Source organism: Athene noctua, unplaced genomic scaffold (assembly GCF_965140245.1).
Source record: "Athene noctua unplaced genomic scaffold, bAthNoc1.hap1.1 HAP1_HAP1_scaffold_337, whole genome shotgun sequence".
Lineage (NCBI taxonomy): Eukaryota > Metazoa > Chordata > Aves > Strigiformes > Strigidae > Athene > Athene noctua.
Genome location: NW_027437797.1, coordinates 57,652 through 78,866, shown reverse-complemented (window position 1 = coordinate 78,866; position 21,215 = coordinate 57,652). Strand labels below are relative to the sequence as shown.

At 51.3% G+C, this 21,215-nt stretch overlaps 1 protein-coding gene and 1 pseudogene across 1 annotated transcript; one reads left to right on the top strand and one right to left on the bottom strand.

Annotated features, from left to right (window-relative positions):
• The first annotated feature begins 382 nt into the window (after positions 1-382).
• On the top strand, positions 383-2,196 carry LOC141955585 (protein canopy homolog 3 pseudogene; annotated as a pseudogene).
• Positions 2,197-4,284: 2,088 nt separating this feature from the next.
• On the bottom strand, positions 4,285-9,691 carry LOC141955584 (uncharacterized). Its single transcript, XM_074895294.1, has 4 exons — positions 9,666-9,691; positions 7,354-8,419; positions 6,182-6,226; positions 4,285-5,544 (listed from the first exon to the last, which is right to left on the bottom strand). The coding sequence occupies exons 1-4, from the start codon at positions 9,689-9,691 to the stop codon at positions 5,497-5,499; spliced, it is 1,185 nt and encodes a 394-aa protein (XP_074751395.1). The 3' UTR covers positions 4,285-5,496.
• Positions 9,692-21,215: the final 11,524 nt, after the last annotated feature.

Sequence of the window (21,215 nt, the reverse complement as noted above, 5' to 3'; positions counted from 1 at the left end):
GGGCCGCACAGAGGGGACAAAAACAAACAACATCCCTAAGGTTGTAGATGATCTTCTGACAATATTTCCGTCAGGCAGATGGTCCAGAGGTGCACTCTCCCCACAAGGTACGCACCTAAATTCAAGACAACAACAATGAACACAGAATTACCGCCTCCCGCTAGAGGAGGTATTTCACCTGTGACACTTAAAACCCTGAGCCCGAACACACAGCAGCAGTGATGACCCAGCGGGCGGGCACTGGGCCCTGTCCTTCCTCCCCGGGCGCTTCCCTGGCGGGTGGGAGAGCTCCGCGCTGCGCAGCATCACCTGGGCTGCGTCTCCCACACGCAAAACAACCGCACAACGGGGCCCCTTACACTTACTGCCGACACGACATAGAATGACAAATACTACCAACATCAAAACATCATTCGGGATACTGAAAGCCATTGCTGCACGACAGCGTCAGCACCTTCTCTGTGAAAAACTGTCGCTTTGGCGGGGGGGGGTAGGCGGGCGCGGGCCGAGAGCGTGGCGCCGGGCTCTGCGCCCGGGGGTCGGGCGGCCCCGGAACCGGAGCCGTGGCGGCGAAATGGACCGGGTGCGTCCGCCCAGCAAGCGCGAGGTGTGCAAGCGCGTGGCAGCGGAGCCGAAATCTGCTTTTGAGGAGACTGGCAACGCCAAGGAGGTGACCGACACCAAGTGCAGCTTCCTGGATGGGAAGGGCTCTGCCGTCAAGTACACGCAGTCGGATATCGGAAAACATCTGTAAGCGGCTGCGGGATTACAACCTGCGTGAGGAGAGGAGCGGCAGGAACAGACTCGCCAAGGGCATGTCGGAGACGTTCGAGGCCCTGCACAACCTGGTGCACAAGGCCGTCGAGGTGGTGACGGACATCCCCCGTGAGCTGTGGAACGAGACCTCTGCTGAGGCGGCTGACCTCAAATGTGCTGGCGGAGGAGTACGCAGACGTGATCGAGGACTGGCACGGGCACCACCAGACGGAGGATCTCTCCCAGCTTCTCTGCGCTGACCACGTGCGGGAAGGGAGGACACAAGCTGCCTGGCAGAGAAGTGGCGTGGCAAGAAGGGTGACTTGGCGAGCGTGCGGGAGAAGCAGAGCAAGAAAAAGAGCAGGACGGAGAAGGGCTGGAAGGACGAGAGCGAGGGAGCTGCCGGCCTCCCGGCAGCGGGGGAGGCCCTGGAGGAGAGCGGGCCCCAGGAGGAGGCTCGGCTTGCCCACAGCCCGGCCGATGAGCTGTGGGCGTGGGGGCTGCCCTGCCGCATCCTGTGGGTGACAAAGGAAGGGGGACTGGCATCGCAGCGGGAGCGACTGCGGGGAGGCTGGACCGATGTCCGGGTGGCCGGAGGGCCCGGCCCAGCCTTGCCCGCCCGGGTGCGGTCCTGCGAGCAGCGGGGTGAGGGGGGCCGTTCACGGAGCCGCCAGCTCCGCGCCTGCAGGCGGGGGGGCGCGAACGCTGAGCACAGAGATCCACGCGCTGGGTTTTCCAGATAGAGTTCTGTGCTGGCGTCAGTGCCGTTTGTAAAAGCGCCAGCCAGTTCCATGGGACTGACTGATATCCAGGAGCGACTGCCTCCGGCGTACGTGTTGTAAATGACTTTTGCAGCCCGTCCTCATTAATGCTCTTCTGTAGTTCTTTAATAACAGACAAATGCCGTCCTTCCCAACGTGGCTGATGTCCCAGCTCATAGCTTACAGGAGCAAGAATCTTTCTCGCCGTGTCCCCATGCCCTTGCGCCAAGGCTTCTCACCTCACTGTTACCCACGGATCATCCCCAGCTAAGGAGAGCACAGCCCAGGTTTTTTCAGGATTTACAGCGTCAGGGTCTGAAAGCTTATCACAGCCAAAAGACCCAGCATATAAATCTTGCTCCCGGGGTTCAAAACCTGCATCCTCGCACTCTGTGTTCTCATGCTCTGTGTTAACAGCCTGGCCACGTTCATTATTTTGGGTTTGGGGGATTTTTTAAAAATTATATTGGGGAACTCTTGGTGTTTAAATCTGCAAAGAGAGAGATAAAAGAAATATACAGAAGATGGGGACAGCACTCAGCGTTGAAAGGGGGAGGGACGCCCCTCGCTGAGGTTTTCCAAAATTAGGGAAAGATACCTTTGGCACAATCATAACAGAAAAGGAAACTGATAATATGGTGCCAAGAGGAATGGCCATTCCTGACAAGAAACAGAGGAGGAGGGCCAATGGGTGTACGGCCTCCGAAAGGAACAGTTACACCCCATCAGCAGAAATTGCTCGGAATCATTTTGGAGGATTCTGAGAGTCAAGATATTGATTCTCGGCATGTCTAGTAGAATGGGGGTCAACCAAGACAGAAAACCTCCTGGATAAAAAGTGAAGGGAGTTGACTTCCTCCAGCTCCTGCAGCTGAAGAATCTGAACCGCCTTTCAGAGTGCTGGCGTGTATCCAGCGCCTCTGGATTCCAGCCCAAAGCCTGGAGCGGGCCCTGGGGCAGGCGCCGGCGTCTCTCCAGTAACAGCAGCCAGGGGACACGAGCCTTGGAAACAAGGGGATTTAGTCGCTTGGCAGGCAGAAGCGCCTCGCTTACGGGCTGCTGCTGAAAAATGTGCTCAGCCGGGAATTGTCACCCCTGACTGGAATGATAGGAAAACTATTACAAGAACTATTTCAAACAGAGGAAAGGGAAAAGATTTTCCAACAAAAGTGAGAGAGTAACTGATTTGTCAAAAGTTTTGGAATGGAGACAAAGATCAGACGAGCACCGAAGTGATTATTAGGGCCGATTGAAGGCTACTTTACTCATTATGGGGCATGACCCCTGAAAATTTCCAAGAGCCACTAGCTATTTAGGGGTTTTGGAGAAACTCACGCCAGGCTGGCAAGGTGAAACAGTCAAATCTTGAACGTTGCTGGTTTTGCTTTTGACCGGAGAGGTGGCGAAAGGTTAAAACTTGAGAAGAAGCAAGAGCAAGGAAAGAAAGAAAGCGAAATTAGGTTGCTGGCTGCAGCGATTGCCCAAACCTATAACCCAAGAGGGAGAGGTCGGGGATTTCCCCGAGGCAGAATGAGGGGAAGGCGGACGCGAGGCAGAATTCCTCCCATCTCTCAATATGCCAGTTCTCTAGAGTGCTTCTGCTGTGGGAATCTGGGCCGCAGGCAGAGAGAGAGCCCGCTGAGACCCGTGTCTGCACAAGGAGGATCTCCACCTGCCAGACCTCCTCGACCTCACTCATCTTCTCTGGGAACCGAAAGAACAACGGGACCCCTTGGAACCAAGGTACACGAGCACGGTCAGATTTCTGCAAAGGTAAACAGAATCGTTTTGGGTAAGGACTTGGTTTGGGGTAACTTTGTGATCTCTCCCAATTCCCCTACTGGCCTTCTGGGCCTCTACTGAATTTTGAAGTTCCTCACATTCCAAATGATCGTACAGAGAGCAGTAGGGGAAGCGATAAAACATGGATCTACCCCTTTGACGAGACCTTTTGCAGGAACCTGGTACGTTTATCTCCTTGGCTCTAACAGGGATTCGGTCGATTTGAATGGGCTCAAAAATAATTGAATTGGGAGGTCAAAACCCAAATGATTTGAACGATGTACGCTTTGAATTGGCTGCGGCTCCCAGAGAACTTTGAAGTCCAACAGGAGATGCAGTGGGATGGTTAAAATCAGCTGAGCCAGTTGTGATAAAAACAGAAGGAGGGACGACTCCTTCAGCTTGGCAATATCCAATTATAAATGAGGCCATTCCCAGTATAGAAAAACAAACTGTGCGGTTTTTTTAAAAGAAGAGTTTTGAAGGAGTGTCGTAGTCCTTGTAACACTCCAATTTTACCAGTTAGTAAACATAAAGCAGATAACGATGGAGATGCTGAATATAGATTTGTTCGAGATTTACGAGCTGTACATGAGCAGGTCACGGCTTCACACCCTGTGGTACCAGATCCTAGGCTGATTTTAACACAGATTCCAGTCCGGGCACAGTATTTCACGGGGCTTAATCTTACAGGAGCTTTCTTTGGCGTTCCAATTGCAGAAGAAAGCCAATCAGTCTTTGCCTTCACGTGGCACGGGAAGCAGTTCCCCTGGGCTAGGTTACCACTAGGATTTTACCAGTTCTCCAACAGTATTTTCTCAAATTTTGAAAAATTATTTACAAAATTTGTTTTTTCCAGGTAAGTCTGCCTGGATACAATATGTTGGTGATTTGTTACTGGCAAGCAAAACTAAGGATGACTGTATCAGGCATTCTGAGTATCTGTGTATCCAGCTGGTTAACAAGGGACACCGTGCATCTCTGTCCAAGTGACCGCTATGCGCAAACAGCGGGCGAAATATCTTGGGTTCATATTAAAGCCAGGACTTCCTGATTATTCAAAGCCTTTTACATTCTGTTGTGATGAAAAGAATTGCAAGAGGGGTGTTAGTACAAACTTTAGGACCACACGAACGACCTGTTACCTATTTTTCTCCCAAATTAGACCCAGTGACTGAAGGAACTCCTTTTTGCATTAGAGCAATAGCAGCAGCAGCTGGAACGACAGAAGAAACCCCAGGACAATTGTCCGAGGACATCCACTAACGGTCTGTGTGCCCCATTACGTAGAGATACCGTTAAAACAATATGCAGAGAAAGCTTTCTCTCCTCAAGGGGCGCACAGAGATAGTCCTATCCTTGGCTAATCGTTTGAAGTGGGAAAGGTGCAATACATTGAACCCTGCCACCCTAATGCCTTCACCCTCCCATGGAGAGAAAGATAACCAGAACCGTGTTCAGTTATGAAGCCAAAGCAGCACACTGCGAGACGGTTTACAGGATCAGCCTTTAGATAACCCTGACTTGAACCTCTTCACGGACGGCTCCTCCTGTTATGCAGGAGGTCGCAGATGTCCCCGGTTTCGCAGGGGCTACGGAAACGCGGGTACTCTCGGCGGGACCTTTGCCTGCACCTTTGGGGGCACAGGGAGCGGGAATAATTGCTCTCGCAGAAGCTGCAAATTACGCAAGAGGACAAGAGGTAACATTTATACGGACTCTAAATACGCTTTTGGTATCTGCCACGCGACTGGGACTTTATGGCAAGAATGGGGCTGCTTACCATCAGCTGGGAAGACTATGGCTCATGGCAAGCAGCTCAAGGCATTACTGGAGGCGCTACAACCACCCTCTGAGATTTCTGCCACCTGTATAACAGCACCTACCCAGAGGCAAGATAGGATTTCAGAAGGAGATGCTTGAGCTGACCAAGCAGCCAGAGCCGCAGCACGACAGGTGGTGTCTATCGTGTCATTATCACATCGTGAGGCGATATCGAACTCCCGGAGATAAAGAAGTTACCTGAAGACCTCCCTGGCGAAGAAAAGGAGCAGTGGATCCGGCCTGGAGCCCAGCCACAAGGAGAACAACGGGTGCTCAGTCTCAAGCCTCTTCTTCCACAAAGGTATTTGTTACCGGTGACGCGATGGCATCACAAAAACACTCATGGGGGGCCAGAGAGCTTAGCACTCCCGATTCAAAGACTTGGGGCTGCCCCGGGAATTAGTGCAGCAGCCAAAAGAATCTGTGAAGGGTGTAAACTTTGTAAACAATATGCTTCTGTATGAATTAAGGCACCCAGCGGAAAAAGACCTCCAGCCACCTTTCCTTTTCAAAAGCTCCCAACTGACAGCGCTGCCATGCCAGAAACAATGGGCTACTCTGCCATGTTAGCGATAGAAGCTTTTCCTACTAGGAAAAAGGAGGCAAAAGCAGTAGTAGAAATTTTACTGAAGGAAACAATTCCCAGATACGGAGTTCCTGAAGTCACCGATTCTGATCGAGGGGGTCATTTCAGAGCTGCGGTTTGAATTCAGATTTGTAATTCCTTTGGCATTTTTTGTTTCATACTCATCTGGTATTCAGAATCATCTGGTCAAGTAGAACGAATGAACAGAACCTTAGAAGAAAAATTAGTTAAGGCTTGTAAACAGGCTTGCCTAAAGTGGCCTGATGCTTTACATGTAGTGTTCCGGGATATAAGGAATACCCCAAGAAGCCAATTGGGATTTCCCCAGCTGAAATTTTATTTGGGAGAATACTTGCTGTGCCTGGTACAGTCTTTTGGATGGAGATGAACTGGTTACACAATATCTGTAATATCTGCAAAATGCTTTTTTTTAAAAAACACACAATCCTGCTGATGGGTATCAGGCACTTACCCCGAGATTGAAGTTCATGACATCCTGGTTTCCGAACTTAAGGACCTGGTTAAAGAAAGTAATTGTCGCTGTTCTAACAACTCTAGTCATACTAGTCTGTGTGACTGACCGGTTTCAGTGCTGCCCTGGTTGTGGTTCTTTTATAAAGCAGAAAATAGAGAGATGTGGAATGATAAATAAGAAGGATCGCAGGAGTGCAATGGAAAAACCAAAGGAGGGAACTCGTAAAAGGAAGAAGCTTTAGAAAAACTCCTTTCTCTCAGGATATTGTTAACAGCAGGAAAAATTCATAAGTGGCTATCGTTTGACAGGTTTAATTACCAGCGCCCAGGCGCTCTGGGAACAATCCTGACAGTTTGAGATTGGTCAGAAGCCGAGTAACCGCGATGACCCGCGGCCTGGCGGCCCTGCTGCTCGCTGCCCCCACCCGGGGCCGTGCCCCCCGCCCCGGCAGCCTGAAGGGACAGGCCGACGCCCCCCGGCAGGCCCCGGTCCCCTCCCCGCGCACCTGCTCGGAGGCCTCGGCCTCGCAGCCGCAGCCCCTGGCGAGGCGCAGGGGGGCCCGGCCGGGCGCGGGGCCGCTGCGGGCTCCGGGAGGGGCCCGACCCCCCCAGCCACGGGAGAGCGGCGGGGGGGAGCAGGAGCCGCACCCAGGGCCCCCAGGGCTCCCGGGGCCCGCCAGTACCATTAGTGTCCCCAGTGCTCCCAGTGTCCCCCAGTACCCACAGTGCCCCTGTGGGGCCCCACCCGTCACCCTGCTCAGGCAGAGCGGCCGCGGAATCCCCCAGGGGCTGCCCAGTGGGAGCACTGGGGGTACTGGGAGCAGAACGGTGAGTCTGCCGGGGCTCAGAGACCCTCGCTCCGGCTTTGGGCAGTGCGGGTGGGTGTGCGGGTGGGCGGCGGGCAGGGGTTGAACCCCGCCGTGCTGGGGGGGGCCTGCAGGGATCCCCCACCTCCGAGGCAGCGGAGGGACGGGGGGAGGCTCCCTCGGCACAGCACCCACCCCCCAGACCAGGATCCCGTCCGCAGCCCAGCGATTTCCTTCTCCCAATTCCTTGTCGGCGCCCCTTCCCGAGACGGGGCTCCCCGCTGCCCGGCCTCCCTCCCCTCTGCTTCCCCACTCCCGGCCCCGCGACCCCGGCACCGGGGCAGCCGGGGAACGAGGTGCTCACCTGGGGGGCGGCTGAAATCCTTCCGCCTCTCTGGCAGCTCCCGCAGGGCTCAGGATGGGGTGACTGGCCCTGGCTCTGCCTCCGCCTCCTCCTCTTCTGGCGATGGCCCTGCTCCGTCCTCACCGCGTACACTGCCAGGGCATTGCTCGGGGTGTTTGTCTTCTCGCCGGGAGCGCCCGACACCGGCGTGGGCTGGGCCTCTGCTTCGGCGGCAGCGCCCGCCCTCGGCCTTGGAGCGGCTGCAGTTTCCGTTGAGGACCTGGCAGGGGCCGCAGCCTCTGGGGTCTGTTCCCAGCCCCAGAGCCCTTCTCTCCCCTCGGAGGGCACGGAGAAGCCTTCCTTCAGCAGCACCCGGTAGGCGTGGGCCAGGCCCCAGCATGTCGCCGCGACCCGCGCTCCTCTGCAATTACACTTTCTCCAGAAAATCCCCGAAGCTCCAACGAGGGAGGAATAGGGCAGCCAAGTTCCAGTGCCCCGCAGGCGCCCGCGGGCCCAGGCACTTGCCCGGGCGACCCCGCACCCCCAGCCGCTCGCAACACTCCAGCCCCGGGGCCGAGCTCCGGGGGATTCTCTCCAACAGCTGCTTCGCCCCCAACCCAGCCCGAGCCGCGGGCAGGAACACGCCGGCTCCCAGCAGCGAGGCGCCGGCAGGGAACGCCAGCAGCCCCGGGACCCTCGGCACGCCCGGAACTCTCCAGCACAGCCGCACACAGCCCCCGGGCCGCCTCCCGCCCGACAGCAGCGCCGGGACCTGCCCGCGGCGCCACGGGGCGGCGGCAGCGCCGGCACGCCGCTCGGCAGCCGCGGCGACCAAACCTGCGGGGGCCAAGGGACCGCCGGGAGGCGCCGTCTGTCCCGGCTCAGCCCCGAGGCCGGGCGGGGTCTGAGCCCGGCCGGTGGCCGCTCCCCACGCGGCCGGCCGCTCCCCTCCCGCCCCCCGGTAACACGCGGGAGGGACGCGGCGGCGGGAGCCGCCGGCGGAGCGGAGAAGCGGCGCCGGGCCGGTCCCGGCCCCGCGCGAACGAGCCGCGCTCCCGTCCCACGCGATGGGCAGCCGCCCCGGCCACTGCGGGCCCGGAGCCCAGCTCCCCTCCCGCCCGGCCCGAGGCCCGCCCCCTCTCCCGGCCGAGCCCGGGGCGGCTCCGCAGCGGGGGGCGGGCAGGGCCTTTCCGCGGGGACCGGGGCGGCCAGGAGGGGGGCGCCCCCCGGAGGCCGGGGGGGGCCGCGCCGCGACCTGAGCTTCAGCCCCCTCGGCGCCCGGCACCAACGCCACCCGCGAGGTGCTGAGCCCCCTCGGCGCCGGCACCCGCGTTATGGCCGGGCAAAGCCGATTTTTATAAAAATATATCATTTTATTGGGTTCCATCGAGTGAGGGTGGGAAGCAATAGGCAAAGCAGCGCTGGGTGCAGGGAGAGCCGCAGCTCTGCCACACGCACCCCGAGTTCAAAACAACAGAGGTTTTTATACTCCTGTGCCACCGTCTTTAACCAGCCCTCTCTCGTCAGACGATTGTCCTGCTTTTCTCCAGCGGGTCCTTTGAGATGCTCGGGGCTTTGTCCTCCCCTGCGGGGTCTTTTGGAAGTCTCGGAGCCTTGGTCTCTTGGCGCGCTTTTCTCCTACTGGATCTTTTAAAAGCCTCATGATCCCATCTTTTGGCGGCTTTTCTCCAAGCAGCAGTCACAGGTTAGCTCTAGGTGGGGGGGGTGTTCCGAGAAGCGGTTACCTATCAGCTCTAGGTGATGGGGTTCCCGAGAAGCGGTTACCTATCAGCTCTAGGTGATGGGGTTCCCAAGAAGTAGTTACATTTTTCCAACCGAATGCCATACTTGATATTTTATCCATATATATTCAAACATTCATTGTAATACGGGTCATAGTAACTGCAAATCACTTCAAAACCCACACAGGGTACCATATTCTATTTTTACAATACTTTAGACAGCAGGATAGTGTGGTTTAACATTTACAGATCATTCAAACCTATCATACCCGCCTTGCTTAACTTAGCAAATTAGTTACAATAGTTTATTACAGTCCCCCCATTTCTTTTTATACCTCAACTTGCTGGTTAAGCTTAAAAATAGCTTCCCTAGCAGCCCCTAAAAAGGTGCCATCTTCTTGTTAAGTCAGTATATTGTTGCCTTAATATCATGAGTTGGACAGTTTTAATCCTGTTCTTAACAAGGTTAATTAATTTAAGATACAAGGTCCAAAAGTGAGAATTATTAACAAAATAATCAGGGATCCAATTAAGGTTGTTTTTATCTCCTAAAGGACTGAAAACTTCGTTCAAATTATCATTTATCTGTACATGGCAACACCAGGATCCCGTATCATTTCTCCATACACAGGTTCGACTATAAACGCTGTTTCTGTATAACTTAGCATATTCAGTTTTATTTTTATCTGACCAGAATCCCTTGACCCCTTTGCTATGTCCCTGTTCATTAAGCCATAACCATATATAAATACCTCTGTCTTTGTTGATCGATTTATGTGTAAGTGTCCACTGGCATTTACTCTCCCCTACATCAGTTCCTCCTGTCCGAGTTCGGTTCACACAGATCTGCCCTGATTTGGAAACTGGATTGGCCATGCTCCGTTTTCTTCCCTGGTAGTGTTGTTAACATCACTGTAATTACTCACAATCTGCGATGGAGTAAGGGGTACAGAGACCCACGGCCAGCTGGACAGTCCTACAGGTCCTCCACAGACCCAACAGTGGCTTCGATTGAAAGTTCTGCTCATTGTCTTGGCTAATAAAACAAACTTGTTATCTTCAAGGGGATCACATGGAGCACTTCGGCTTTCTGTATCCAGGACAGGGCCGACACATATAATTAGGAGAAAAAGGAAACCCCTATAGTGAGGTCCGGTATGGCACATTTTTCTGTTTGTCCCTAGACCCATTGGGTTGCTGCCAACGGTCGGGTGTTTATCTTCTCAACAGCAAAAATGGAGGCCAACCCGGTCTTGCCCTCACTTCGAATTTATTTTTAGTCTTCTTCTCCTTTTTGTTACTCTTATTCAACTTCTTGTTCAACTATATACAGCGGCTTATACACTTATTTATAAAGCAGACACCACAACTTATTATAACAAACATTCAGGATTTTACAAAGCTTCATAGCAAATACCTTACATTTTCTTGTTACCAATACAGAGTCCTTCTAATTATTCAATTAGTCTTAATGAGTCCATCCCTTTGTTGATTCCGCTGCATTCGAAGCTTTAGGTCTCCCGGTGTTGATTCAATCTTCCACTGAGGCTTTTCTGTAACCGGTCCTTTCACCCTGAAACTCGAGTCCACCCTCTCTCAGCAGTTCTTGCAGCAGTTTTTGTGGTTAATAGTACTCGGAATGGTCCTTCTTATCCATGAGATAAGCTTTCCTCCTTCCAGGTTTTAATCATTACTTCATCTCCTCCCTGTGTTTTGTGTACTGCAAATCCTAAAGGAGGTGTCTGGGCTAATATGATCCGAATTAAATGCTTTTATAATTCCAAACCGTGGTAGAATTTGTTCCAGTACTATTTAGTTACTGACTGAGCAGTCGCTCTGGTGGTAGGAAAGGCTTCTACCCGGTGAGTTAATTGATCTGCCACTACCAGCAAATATTTGTATCTCCCAACTTTTGGTGGTTCTGTGAAATCTACCTGGACCCTCTCAAAAGGTTGATAAGCTGTTTTCCTTCCACCAGCTGCGGTCTGTCTCATAGTTCTTTTATTAATCCTTTAACAGGATAAACAACTGTATGTAGTTTGTTTTGCAATTTCATATATTCCAATGCAGCCAAAATATCTCAAGAAATGATCACTCAAAGCCCTACTGCCCCCAGGACTTCATTTTCTACAATTTGTAATTTAGATTTTGAAACCTTGAATCTTTTTTTTTTTTTTTTTTTTTTTTTTACAAAGTTCAGCAGTTCTATAGTCCCCATCCTGACATCATTCTCAGTTTGTCCAGCTATTAATAAATCATCTCCATATTGTAAAAGCTTTATTTTTGAGGATGGCTTGAACATCTGCAGTACCTTTTTTTTTTTTTTTTTAATGCCTGCCCAAAAAGGTTAGGCGATTCTGTAAACCCTTGGGGAAGCCCTGTCCCTCTGAGTTGTTGTTTTCTATTATTAGATGGATCTTCCCATTCAAATGCAAAATAGTCTCTGTTCCCCTTGTCCAGGGGCAGGACCAAAATGCATCCTTTAAGTCAGTTACACTGCAGCGAATAGTCAGGGGTGGTTGGTTAAGCAGCACATGGGGGTTTGCTACCACAGGGAAACGAGCCACAGTTGGCTGATTCACAGCCCTGAAATCTTGCACCCATCTGTAAGATCCGTCTGATTTTAAAACCGGTAAAATAGGTGTATTATGTGGAGACATACAAGGTCCCAATGTGCCTTTACTTAATAATTCGTCTGTAATTGGTTCCAGCCCCTCTCGACCCTTTAGGGGAACGGGGTATTGTTTTGTCTGAATTGGTGTCTCCGGATCAATTCTAACAATTTAAATAGGCTTTATTTTAAGCTTTCCAATCTCTCCTTTTGTATACCAGACTTTAGGATTTATCTGTCGCTCGTCTTTTCCCATTAATGTATAATTTTTTTTTTTATTTTTTCTTGTACTATTATTTATTTTTTTAATTTCAGCTTCTGGTAGCAATAATAAATCCCCTCGGAATATTTTTTTACAGTTGATTTTTTTTTTTTCCCCCCGCACCCCTATTTGCTAAAAATCCAAACTCTTCTCTCTGGGGCTTCATTTTATTTTTATCAAGCACTCCTTTGACGTCTTTATCCCCAGAAAATAGAACTCCCGACTCTGTTATTCTTCTTTAAACATCCTTTTATCCTGCTCCTGTTTTCTGCAGTTCTGCTGTAAACGTCCCTTCTTTCCACAATAATAGCATGCTAATTCGTTTCCTCTAATTACTGCCCCTTTCTCTTCACCACCCAAAGCTGCAGGTAAATCCGTTAGAATGAGATCTCAGAGGTTTCTCTGACTGCTGCAAATATTTTCGCCTTTGCTTTCTGCTTTTACACTTTCTGTGTTTCTTTTAATAGCTCCTGCAGACTCCGGTCTTGCCAATTGTATACTTCCTCTAACTTTGCCCTGATGGCACCTCATGAATTGGCTACGAATTGAGTGGGTTTGGTTTTTTGGTTTGGTTTTGTTTTTTAATAAAGCCGCTCCCACGGGGCGTGTGGGCTCTACCCCCGAACACATTTGTAAATTCTCTCTTGATCTTTCCAGCCGACCAGTGGGTGGTTCATCTCTCCCCTGATGTTCGCTAAAGGCTTTATTAATGTTTTGCCCCCGAGGAACTGCTTCTCTAATGCCGGCCACTGTTCAATTTCTGAGGTCCCTCATATTCTGTCGGCCCTGTTCTTATGACCCCAGTGAGGGCGGACACTGGGCCAGTTCCGACCCGCCGGCGGCCCCGCTTGGTTTTGCGGTTCCCACAAACACATTCCGGCTGGTCTAATCATTTGCCTTTCCTTGGTCGTAAATAAAACGCTTAAAAGGGACTGTGCTTCTTCCCAGGTGCAAGTACTGGGACCTAAACATTGATCCAACCTCTCAGCTGCTCCCAGAGGATCATCTAATAGAGTCCCCATTTTTTTTTCTTGTTTTTAAATTTGGTCCATCGGAGGTGTTGAACGGGACTGCCCCAAATCCGATGCCTCCTTGATCGCCTCCGAGGGGCACCTCCCGTGAGGGGTAAAGAAGGTCCCTCAGTTACGGCAGTTTTACCTCTTGCACATGCAGCCGGAGGCAGAAGGGAACCGCCGGGGGTGTCAGAGCCGCCGGGGCAGTTGAGGCCTCGGGGGCAGTTGAAGCAGCCGGAGTTAAGGCCGCCGGGGCCGGGGCTGTTAAAGTATGGAGGCGGCCAGTTATCTAGTGATGCCCATTCATCATCTTCCTCTATCCCTTCCTTGTTCTTATCCCCTTTTTTCTTCAGATTTTTCATCCTTTTTTAGTGTAAGTATTGAAGCTGGATAAGGACGTGAAGTCCTGATCCACAATTTTGCATAATCGCTTTCTTCTCGACTAAAAGGTTTTCTTGAGTAAACAGATGTACTAAAGCCTGGCAAATCCAGTCTTCAAAAAAATCCAAAAGTAGGCCAGAAGACAGGTGGGTTTAAAGGTTTCTTCGGCCATTCAACCATACAATATTGGACTCATTTTAATTTACTTTTTCCTTTTCTAGGACCACTTTCATTCCAGTTTCTAACCATTATGCCTAATGGACTATCTGGTGGTATATCCGGTAATTTACTCTTTTTTTTTTTTTTTTTCTTTCTTGCTCCCGGGTTTTTGATTCCTTTTGACCCATCTAGGGCTTTTACTGTGGAAACTTCTACAGCCCTTGTAGGGGGTTGGACCCAGGGAGTTGGGCCTCTTACCCATCCACGTATCCTTTGGGAATTTTCTACGGCAATTCCTCTCGCCTTAGGAATTTTCTACGGCAATTCCTCTCGCCCTTGGTTACCAGTAAGAGTGTCTTGCGGGAGGGCTGAACCCTTTACCCACCCACGTACCCCTAGAACCCGTGCACCCACCCACGAGTCCTATAGGATCCGCTTCGGTCCTTCTCCGGCCAAATCCCTCGCGGGAGTTTGGAACCGCGGTTAGAAGACCTCCGCACTCGATTCGGAACTCAAATCCTGGCTCCAAAACTACTTTCGTTTCCAGAATGAGGTTCCGTCTCAATCACACTCTCACACACAAGCAACCGAATCCCACACAACCGAACGGTGTGCCTTATACTCACCGCTCCGTCGGCTTCGTTCGGGTCTTCGTGCACCAGAATTCCGGGTATTTTATACTGCAGTTTTTCCTTTGGAGCTCCAATTCCTTTGACTATTGCTTCTCTTTTGTCCGTTGATCTCTGGAGACTGACCCACACTGCTACTTTCGAGCCACAATCTGTGGGGCGCCCCTCGAGAAGCCGCAGTCCAGGAAAGCACACTGGTGACGCCAACGTGATCTCAAATTGTTATAATCGGACAAAGCCAATTTTTATAAAACCATATAATTTTATTTGGGTTTGTGATGGTTTGACTCTGGCTAAATGCCAGGTATCCACCAAGTCGCTCTATCACTTCCCCCCCCCCTTCCCTTTGTTTTCTCAACAGGGTAAAGAGGGGAAAGAAGATAAACTAACCCTTGTGGGTGAAACAAAAGCAGTTTTAATATAAGCAAAGCGAAGCAAAAGTCCGCGCGCGGAAGCAAAAGCAAACAGATTTATTCTCTACTTCCCATGAAGAGGCGATGTCGGGCCTTCTCAGGAAGCAGGGCTCCAATACGCGTAGTAGTTGCCTCGGAGGACCAAGGGTGACCCCACCCCCTTCCTCCTTTCTCCCAGCTTTATACTGAGCAGACGTCATATGGTATGGAATATCCCTTGGGTCGGTTTGGGTCAGCTGTCCTAGCTGTGTCCCCTCCCAAGATCTTGCCCACCCCGTCCCACTGGGGAAAATATCAGAAAGAGCCTTGGTGCTGTGTGAGCCCTGCTCAGCAGCAGCCACAACACCAGGGTGCTGCCAACACCCTGCAGCTCCCAGCATAAACCACAGCACCGTGAGGGCTGCTATAGGGGAAAACCGATTCCAGTTCAGCCAGACCCAATACAGTCTCCACCCCTTATTCCATACCATTTACGTTATGCCCAGGTCCCACATAATATTCATTTATCTATTCCATAAGCTTTCTTCACTTCTTCAGATGTTCAGTGTCTTGGCTTCCATCTGTCAAGATAGATGCTCAGGACAGAAGTATGCTTGACCGTTGGACTCCAGCACCGGCTGGGTTTGGGTCGTCATTGCACGTGTCTGGTTCACTCTTCATCGTTCCTACTTCCTCCATCACTTCCTGCAACATACAACTCATCCCACAGATTACTTTCCCCCCAAGGTTAAATGTCCTTGAGGCACACACTGAGTAGTCCCATCCTCCCGCATTACCCACCAAGTACATCCAGGTCCCTGGGCAAAGACAATCCCACGCGTGGGCTTGCCTTTTCCCAAGGGAGGAGCAATCCACACTGCCTTCCCCAGCCACCTCCCTGTGTGTACTACAGGGACCTTATCTCCTCCCACAGGATGAAGGGGGTTTGTTTGGGCAGGCCCAGGACGGTTAACAGATCCTCTGGTATTAATTAGCCAAGTGGCTTCTGCTAAATTTATATCCCAGTGCTTCCATCCCCCATTGTCCAATGCTTTCAACATAGTCTTCAACAGTCCGTTATATCTTTCAATCTTTCCAGACGCTTGTGGGTAATAAGGGATGTGATACACCCACTCAATGCCGTGTTTCTTTGCCCAGGAGTTTATAAGATTATTTTGAAAATGGGTCCCGTTGTCTGACTCGATTCTTTCAGGAGTACCATGTCGCCATAAAATTTGCCTTTCAAGACCCAAGATGGTATTTCGGGCAGTGCCATGATTTACAGGGTACGTTTCTAGCCAACCCGTAGTTGCTTCTACCATGGTGAGTATGTAGCGCTTGCCTTGGCGTGTTCGTGGCAGTGGTCCAATATAGTCAATCTGCCAGGCCTCACCGTATTGAAAACTCAGCCATCGCCCTCTGTTCCAGGGAGACTTTACTCGTGTGGCTCGCTTGATTGCAGCACATGTTTCACATTCGTGAGTGACCTGTGAGATGGCCTCCATGGTCAGGTCCACCCCTCGATCACGAGCCCATCTGTACGTTGCATCTCTGCCAAGATGCCCTGATGTTTCATGGGCCCATCGAGCTACAAACAGCTCACCCTTACGCTCCCAGTCCAGGTCCAGCCGAGCTACTTCAATTTTGGCAGCTTTGTCTGCTTGCTCATTGTTTTGGTGTTCTTCAGTGGCACGCCTTTTGGGCACATGAGCATCTACATGACGCACCTTTAGAGCCACGTTTTCCACTCGGGCAGCGATGTCCTGCCACAATGCAGCAGCCCAGATGGGTTTACCTCTGCGCTGCCAATTGGTCTTCTTCCACTCCTGTAGCCACCCCCACAGGGCGTTAGCCACCATCCAGGAGTCCGTGTAGAGATATAATACTGGCCACTTTTCCCGTTCAGCAATCTTTAGGGCAAGTTGGATCGCTTTTACTTCTGCGAACTGACTTGACTCTCCTTCTCCTTCAGTGGCCTCAACGACTTGTCTTGTGGGACTCCACACAGCAGCTTTCCACTTCCGATGGCTTCCTACCACACGACAGGATCCATCAGTAAAGAGAGCATAACGCCTCTCATCTTCTGGTAACTCGTTATATGGCGGTGCCTCTTGGGCACGAGCCACCTCCTCAGGCCGCACTCCAAAATCTCTACCTTCTGGCCAGTCCATGATCTCTTCCAGGATCCCTGGATGGTTGGGTTTCCCCAGTCGAGCCCGTTGCGTGATTAACGCGACCCATTTACTCCAGGTAGCACTGGTTGCATGGTGTGTGGAAGGGATGTTTCCTTTGAACATCCAATGTAATACAGGCAGCCGTGGTGCCAAGAGGAGCTGTGCTTCTGTACCAACAACTTCTGAAGCAGCTCGAATCCCCTCATATGCTGCCAGTATCTCCTTTTCAGTCGGAGTGTAGTGGGCTTCTGATCCTCGATATCCCCGGCTCCAAAATCCTAATGGTCGACCTCGAGTTTCACCTGGTATCTTCTGCCAGAGGCTCCATGTGAGTCCGTGCTCCCCAGTTGATGTGTAAAGTATATTTTGCACAGCTGGTCCTGTCCGAACAGGCCCAAGAGCTACCGCTCGAGCTATCTCTTGCTTGATGTGCTCAAAGGCTTGTTGCTGCTCAGGACCCCACTGAAAATTGTTCTTCTTTCGGGTCACTTGATAGAGAGGGCTCACACGCTGACTGTAACCTGGAATATGCATCCTCCAGAATCCCACAAATCCTAGGAAAGCTTGTGTTTCCTTCTTGTTGGTCGGTGGAGACATAGTTGCTATCTTGTTGACAACATCCAATGGCACATGACGGCGTCCATCTTGCCATTTTATTCCCAAGAACTGAATTTCTCGTGCTGGTCCCTTGACCTTGCTTTTCTTTATGGCAAACCCAGCTCTCAGAAGAATCTCAATTACTCTTTGTCCTTTCTTGAACACTTCTTCTGCCTCATTGCCCCACACAATGATGTCATCAATGTATTGTAGATGTTCAGGGGCATCACCCTTTTCCAGTGCAGTTTGAATTAGTCCATGACAAATAGTGGGGCTGTGCTTCCACCCCTGGGGCAGTCGATTCCAGGTATACTGGACACCCCTCCACGTGAAAGCAAACTGTGGCCTGCACTCTTCTGCCAAAGGAATTGAAAAGAATGCATTGGCAATGTCAATTGTGGCGTACCACTTGGCTGCCTTTGACTCCAGTTCATACTGGAGCTCTAACATATCTGGTACAGCAGCACTCAGTGGTGGCGTCACTTCATTCAGGCCACGATAGTCTACTGTTAACCTCCACCCTCCGTCAGACTTCCGCACTGGCCATATTGGGCTATTAAAAGGCGAATGTGTCTTACTGATGACACCTTGGTTCTCCAGTTGACGAATCAATTCTTGGATGGGAGCCAGAGAGTCTCGGTTTGTACGATACTGCCGTCGGTGCACGGTCCTCATAGCAATTGGCACCTGTTGTTCTTCAACTTGCAACAGTCCCACAACAAAAGGATCTTCTGAGAGGCCAGGCAGATCAGACAACTGTTTCACCTTTTCTGTATTCACACTGGCCACACCAAAAGCCCATCGGTATCCTTTTGGGTCTTTGAAGTATCCCCTCTTGAGATAGTCAATGCCCAAGATGCAAGGGGCTTCTGGGCCAGTTACAATGGGACGTTTTTCCCACTTGTCCCCAGTCAAGCTAACCTCGGCCTCCAATACTGATAGTTCTTGACAGCCCCCTGTCACTCCTGAGATCCAGATAGGTTCTGCCCCTCTATAACTTGACGGCATTAGTGTACATTGTGCCCCGGTGTCAATTAAAGCCTGGTACTTCTGTGGATTTGATGTGCCAGGCCATCGAATCCACACTGTCCAACACACCCGATCATCCCTTTCCTCCTCCTGGCTGGAGGCAGGGGCCCTCTATTCCTGTTCTTGGTCGGAGTACTCACTGTCTGACTCTTGCCGTGCCAGGCCGGAGGTTCCTTCTTCAGGATCAAGGGAGGTGATCTCAGTCTTTCTGTATCTGGGAGATCGCTGGTTACTTCCTTGTGGTTTTACACCAGCTACATTAGCAACCTTCTTAGATGTCTTCTTGTTGGCAGGGGTCTTTCCTCGCAATTCATGTACACGTGCTTCCAACTTAAAGGTGGGTTGACCATCCCACTTCCTCATGTCCTCCCCCTGGTCGCGCAGGAAGAACCAGAGTTCGCCACGTGTCATGCGCCTTGGCTTTCCTTTCCCCCTGACTGGGACAGAAGAGAAATGATTTCTTGGGGAGCTCCTAACATCCAGGGCACTCGCCCGTAGAGATGAGGAGGTACCAAGACTCTCTTCAAAGTTCTGAAGCCAGGAAGAGACTGCCTCCACAGCTGGCATACATCTTAGTCCTTCTCCTGCATCCATTTCTGGGTAGTACATCGCGGCCAAGCCGGCAGAATACGAGGATGGCGCACCTTTAATCACCTTCCTCCACATGGCCCGTGTGCATGGGACATCCTCTGGATTTTTAGGGGCTTCATCATTATCTGGATCACCATAGATGACTTCCATCACTGCTAATTCTCTCAGGTACTGGACACCTTCATCTGCAGTAGCCCACTTCCCTGGGGTGTGGTCCATAAGATCTTCCTTAAAAGGATACCTTGCTTTAACACTTGAAAGGAGCCGTCTCCACAGCCTGCAAATTGCTGTCTCTTTCCCAATTCCCCTTTCAATTCCTCGATTTCTAGCAAGGGAACCCAGCTGTTGGGCTTCCTTACCTTCCAGCTGTTGAGCATCTGCCCCGTTATCCCAGCATCGCAGCAGCCAGGCAGCGATCCGCTCACCCGGCTGGCGGCAGTAGTCTTTCCGCAGATCTCGCAGTTCTGATGACGTCAGGGACCGGGTAGTTTCTGCCTCCTGTTTCAGTTCTGTTATTCCCTCTTCTGATGCCTTTGCTGAAGGACCAGCTTCTTCCTCCTCTTTCTCCTCCCTTATTAATCGAGGGTATGGGCCTGTTGTTCTCCTTGTCCATTGTTTCTTTTTTACTACTGGGGCAATCTCTGTTGTTGTTATTGTTTGAGTTCCCATGTCAACCACAGTCCTTTGAGAGTGCTGAACTGCAGCTCGGTAAGCACAGGCCAGGCCCCAGTACAGCGCTAGAAGTTGCTGATTCTCACTGGGACAGGCAAGACACACCTCTATCGGGTGATGTGTCAATTTTGTGGGGTTGCTTGCCTGTTCAGGGGTGAGATCCCAGGCTACAGGAGGTGATAACCGTCCTAGGAATCTGCCCAACTCCTTCCACTCTCCCTGCCACCCAGGAACAGGCCGCCTCAGAGCACATTTTGGCACCGATTCACTCAAAATTTGCGTTCTCTTACACCAAGAGCATACCGAGCTCCACACAACCCACAACAGGCGAACAGCATTAATAAAGAGTATCAATGAACTAACATAAGGATGGCTAAGTACCTCGGGAGCCTGCAAAATAAAACCGCTCATGATGTTCCCGATTCCTTGCAGCATGTTCCCGAGCTTAACAAAATAAAGATAAGCAGCGCAATAAACAAGCCCGTGACCAGCACAAGAGCTTGTTGCTTAATAACTACTATAGCTACAGCACATTTAATATAAAACTGCCGTTGTTTTGCCCCACGTTGGGCGCCAGAATAGACTGTGATGGTTTGACTCTGGCTAAATGCCAGGTATCCACCAAGTCGCTCTATCACTTCCCCCCCCCCTTCCCTTTGTTTTCTCAACAGGGTAAAGAGGGGAAAGAAGATAAACTAACCCTTGTGGGTGAAACAAAAGCAGTTTTAATATAAGCAAAGCGAAGCAAAAGTCCGCGCGCGGAAGCAAAAGCAAACAGATTTATTCTCTACTTCCCATGAAGAGGCGATGTCGGGCCTTCTCAGGAAGCGGGGCTCCAATACGCGTAGTAGTTGCCTCGGAGGACCAAGGGTGACCCCACCCCCTTCCTCCTTTCTCCCAGCTTTATACTGAGCAGACGTCATATGGTATGGAATATCCCTTTGGTCGGTTTGGGTCAGCTGTCCTGGCTGTGTCCCCTCCCGAGATCTTGCCCACCCCGTCCCACTGGGGAAAATATCAGAAAGAACCTTGGTGCTGTGTGAGCCCTGCTCAGCAGCAGCCACAACACCAGGGTGCTGCCAACACCCTGCAGCTCCCAGCACAAACCACAGCACCGTGAGGGCTGCTATAGGGGAAAACCGATTCCAGTTCAGCCAGACCCAGTACAGGGTTCAATCGATTGAGGGTGGGAAGCAATAGGCAAAGCAGCGCTGGGTGCAGGGAGAGCCGCAGCTCTGCCACACGCACCCCGAGTTCAAAACAACAGAGGTTTTTATACTCCTGTGCCACCGTCTTTAACCAGCCCTCTCTCGTCAGACGATTGTCCTGCTTTTCTCCAGCGGGTCCTTTGAGATGCTCGGGGCTTTGTCCTCCCCTGTGGGGTCTTTTGGAAGTCTCGGAGCCTTGGTCTCTTGGCACGCTTTTCTCCTACTGGATCTTTTAAAAGCCTCATGATCCCATCTTTTGGCGGCTTTTCTCCAAGCAGCAGTCACAGGTTATCTCTAGGTGGGGGGGGTGTTCCGAGAAGCGGTTACCTATCAGCTCTAGGTGATGGGGTTCCCAAGAAGCGGTTACCTATCAGCTCTAGGTGATGGGGTTCCCAAGAAGCGGTTACATTTTTCCAACCGAAT

Bases quoted from the DNA above. Each gene is read 5' to 3' on its own strand.
- LOC141955584 (XM_074895294.1), bottom strand. From the start codon at position 9,691: ATGATACGGGATCCTGGTGTTGCCAT. The intron at 8,420-9,665 runs GTACAGATAAAT...CCGGGCCCGCAG, and splicing joins CGGGATCCTGGTGTTGCCAT to TGGCCGGGGCGGCTGCCCAT. The intron at 5,545-6,181 runs GTAAGTGCCTGA...CACCCTTCACAG, and splicing joins TCATGAACTTCAATCTCGGG to ATTCTTTTGGCTGCTGCACT.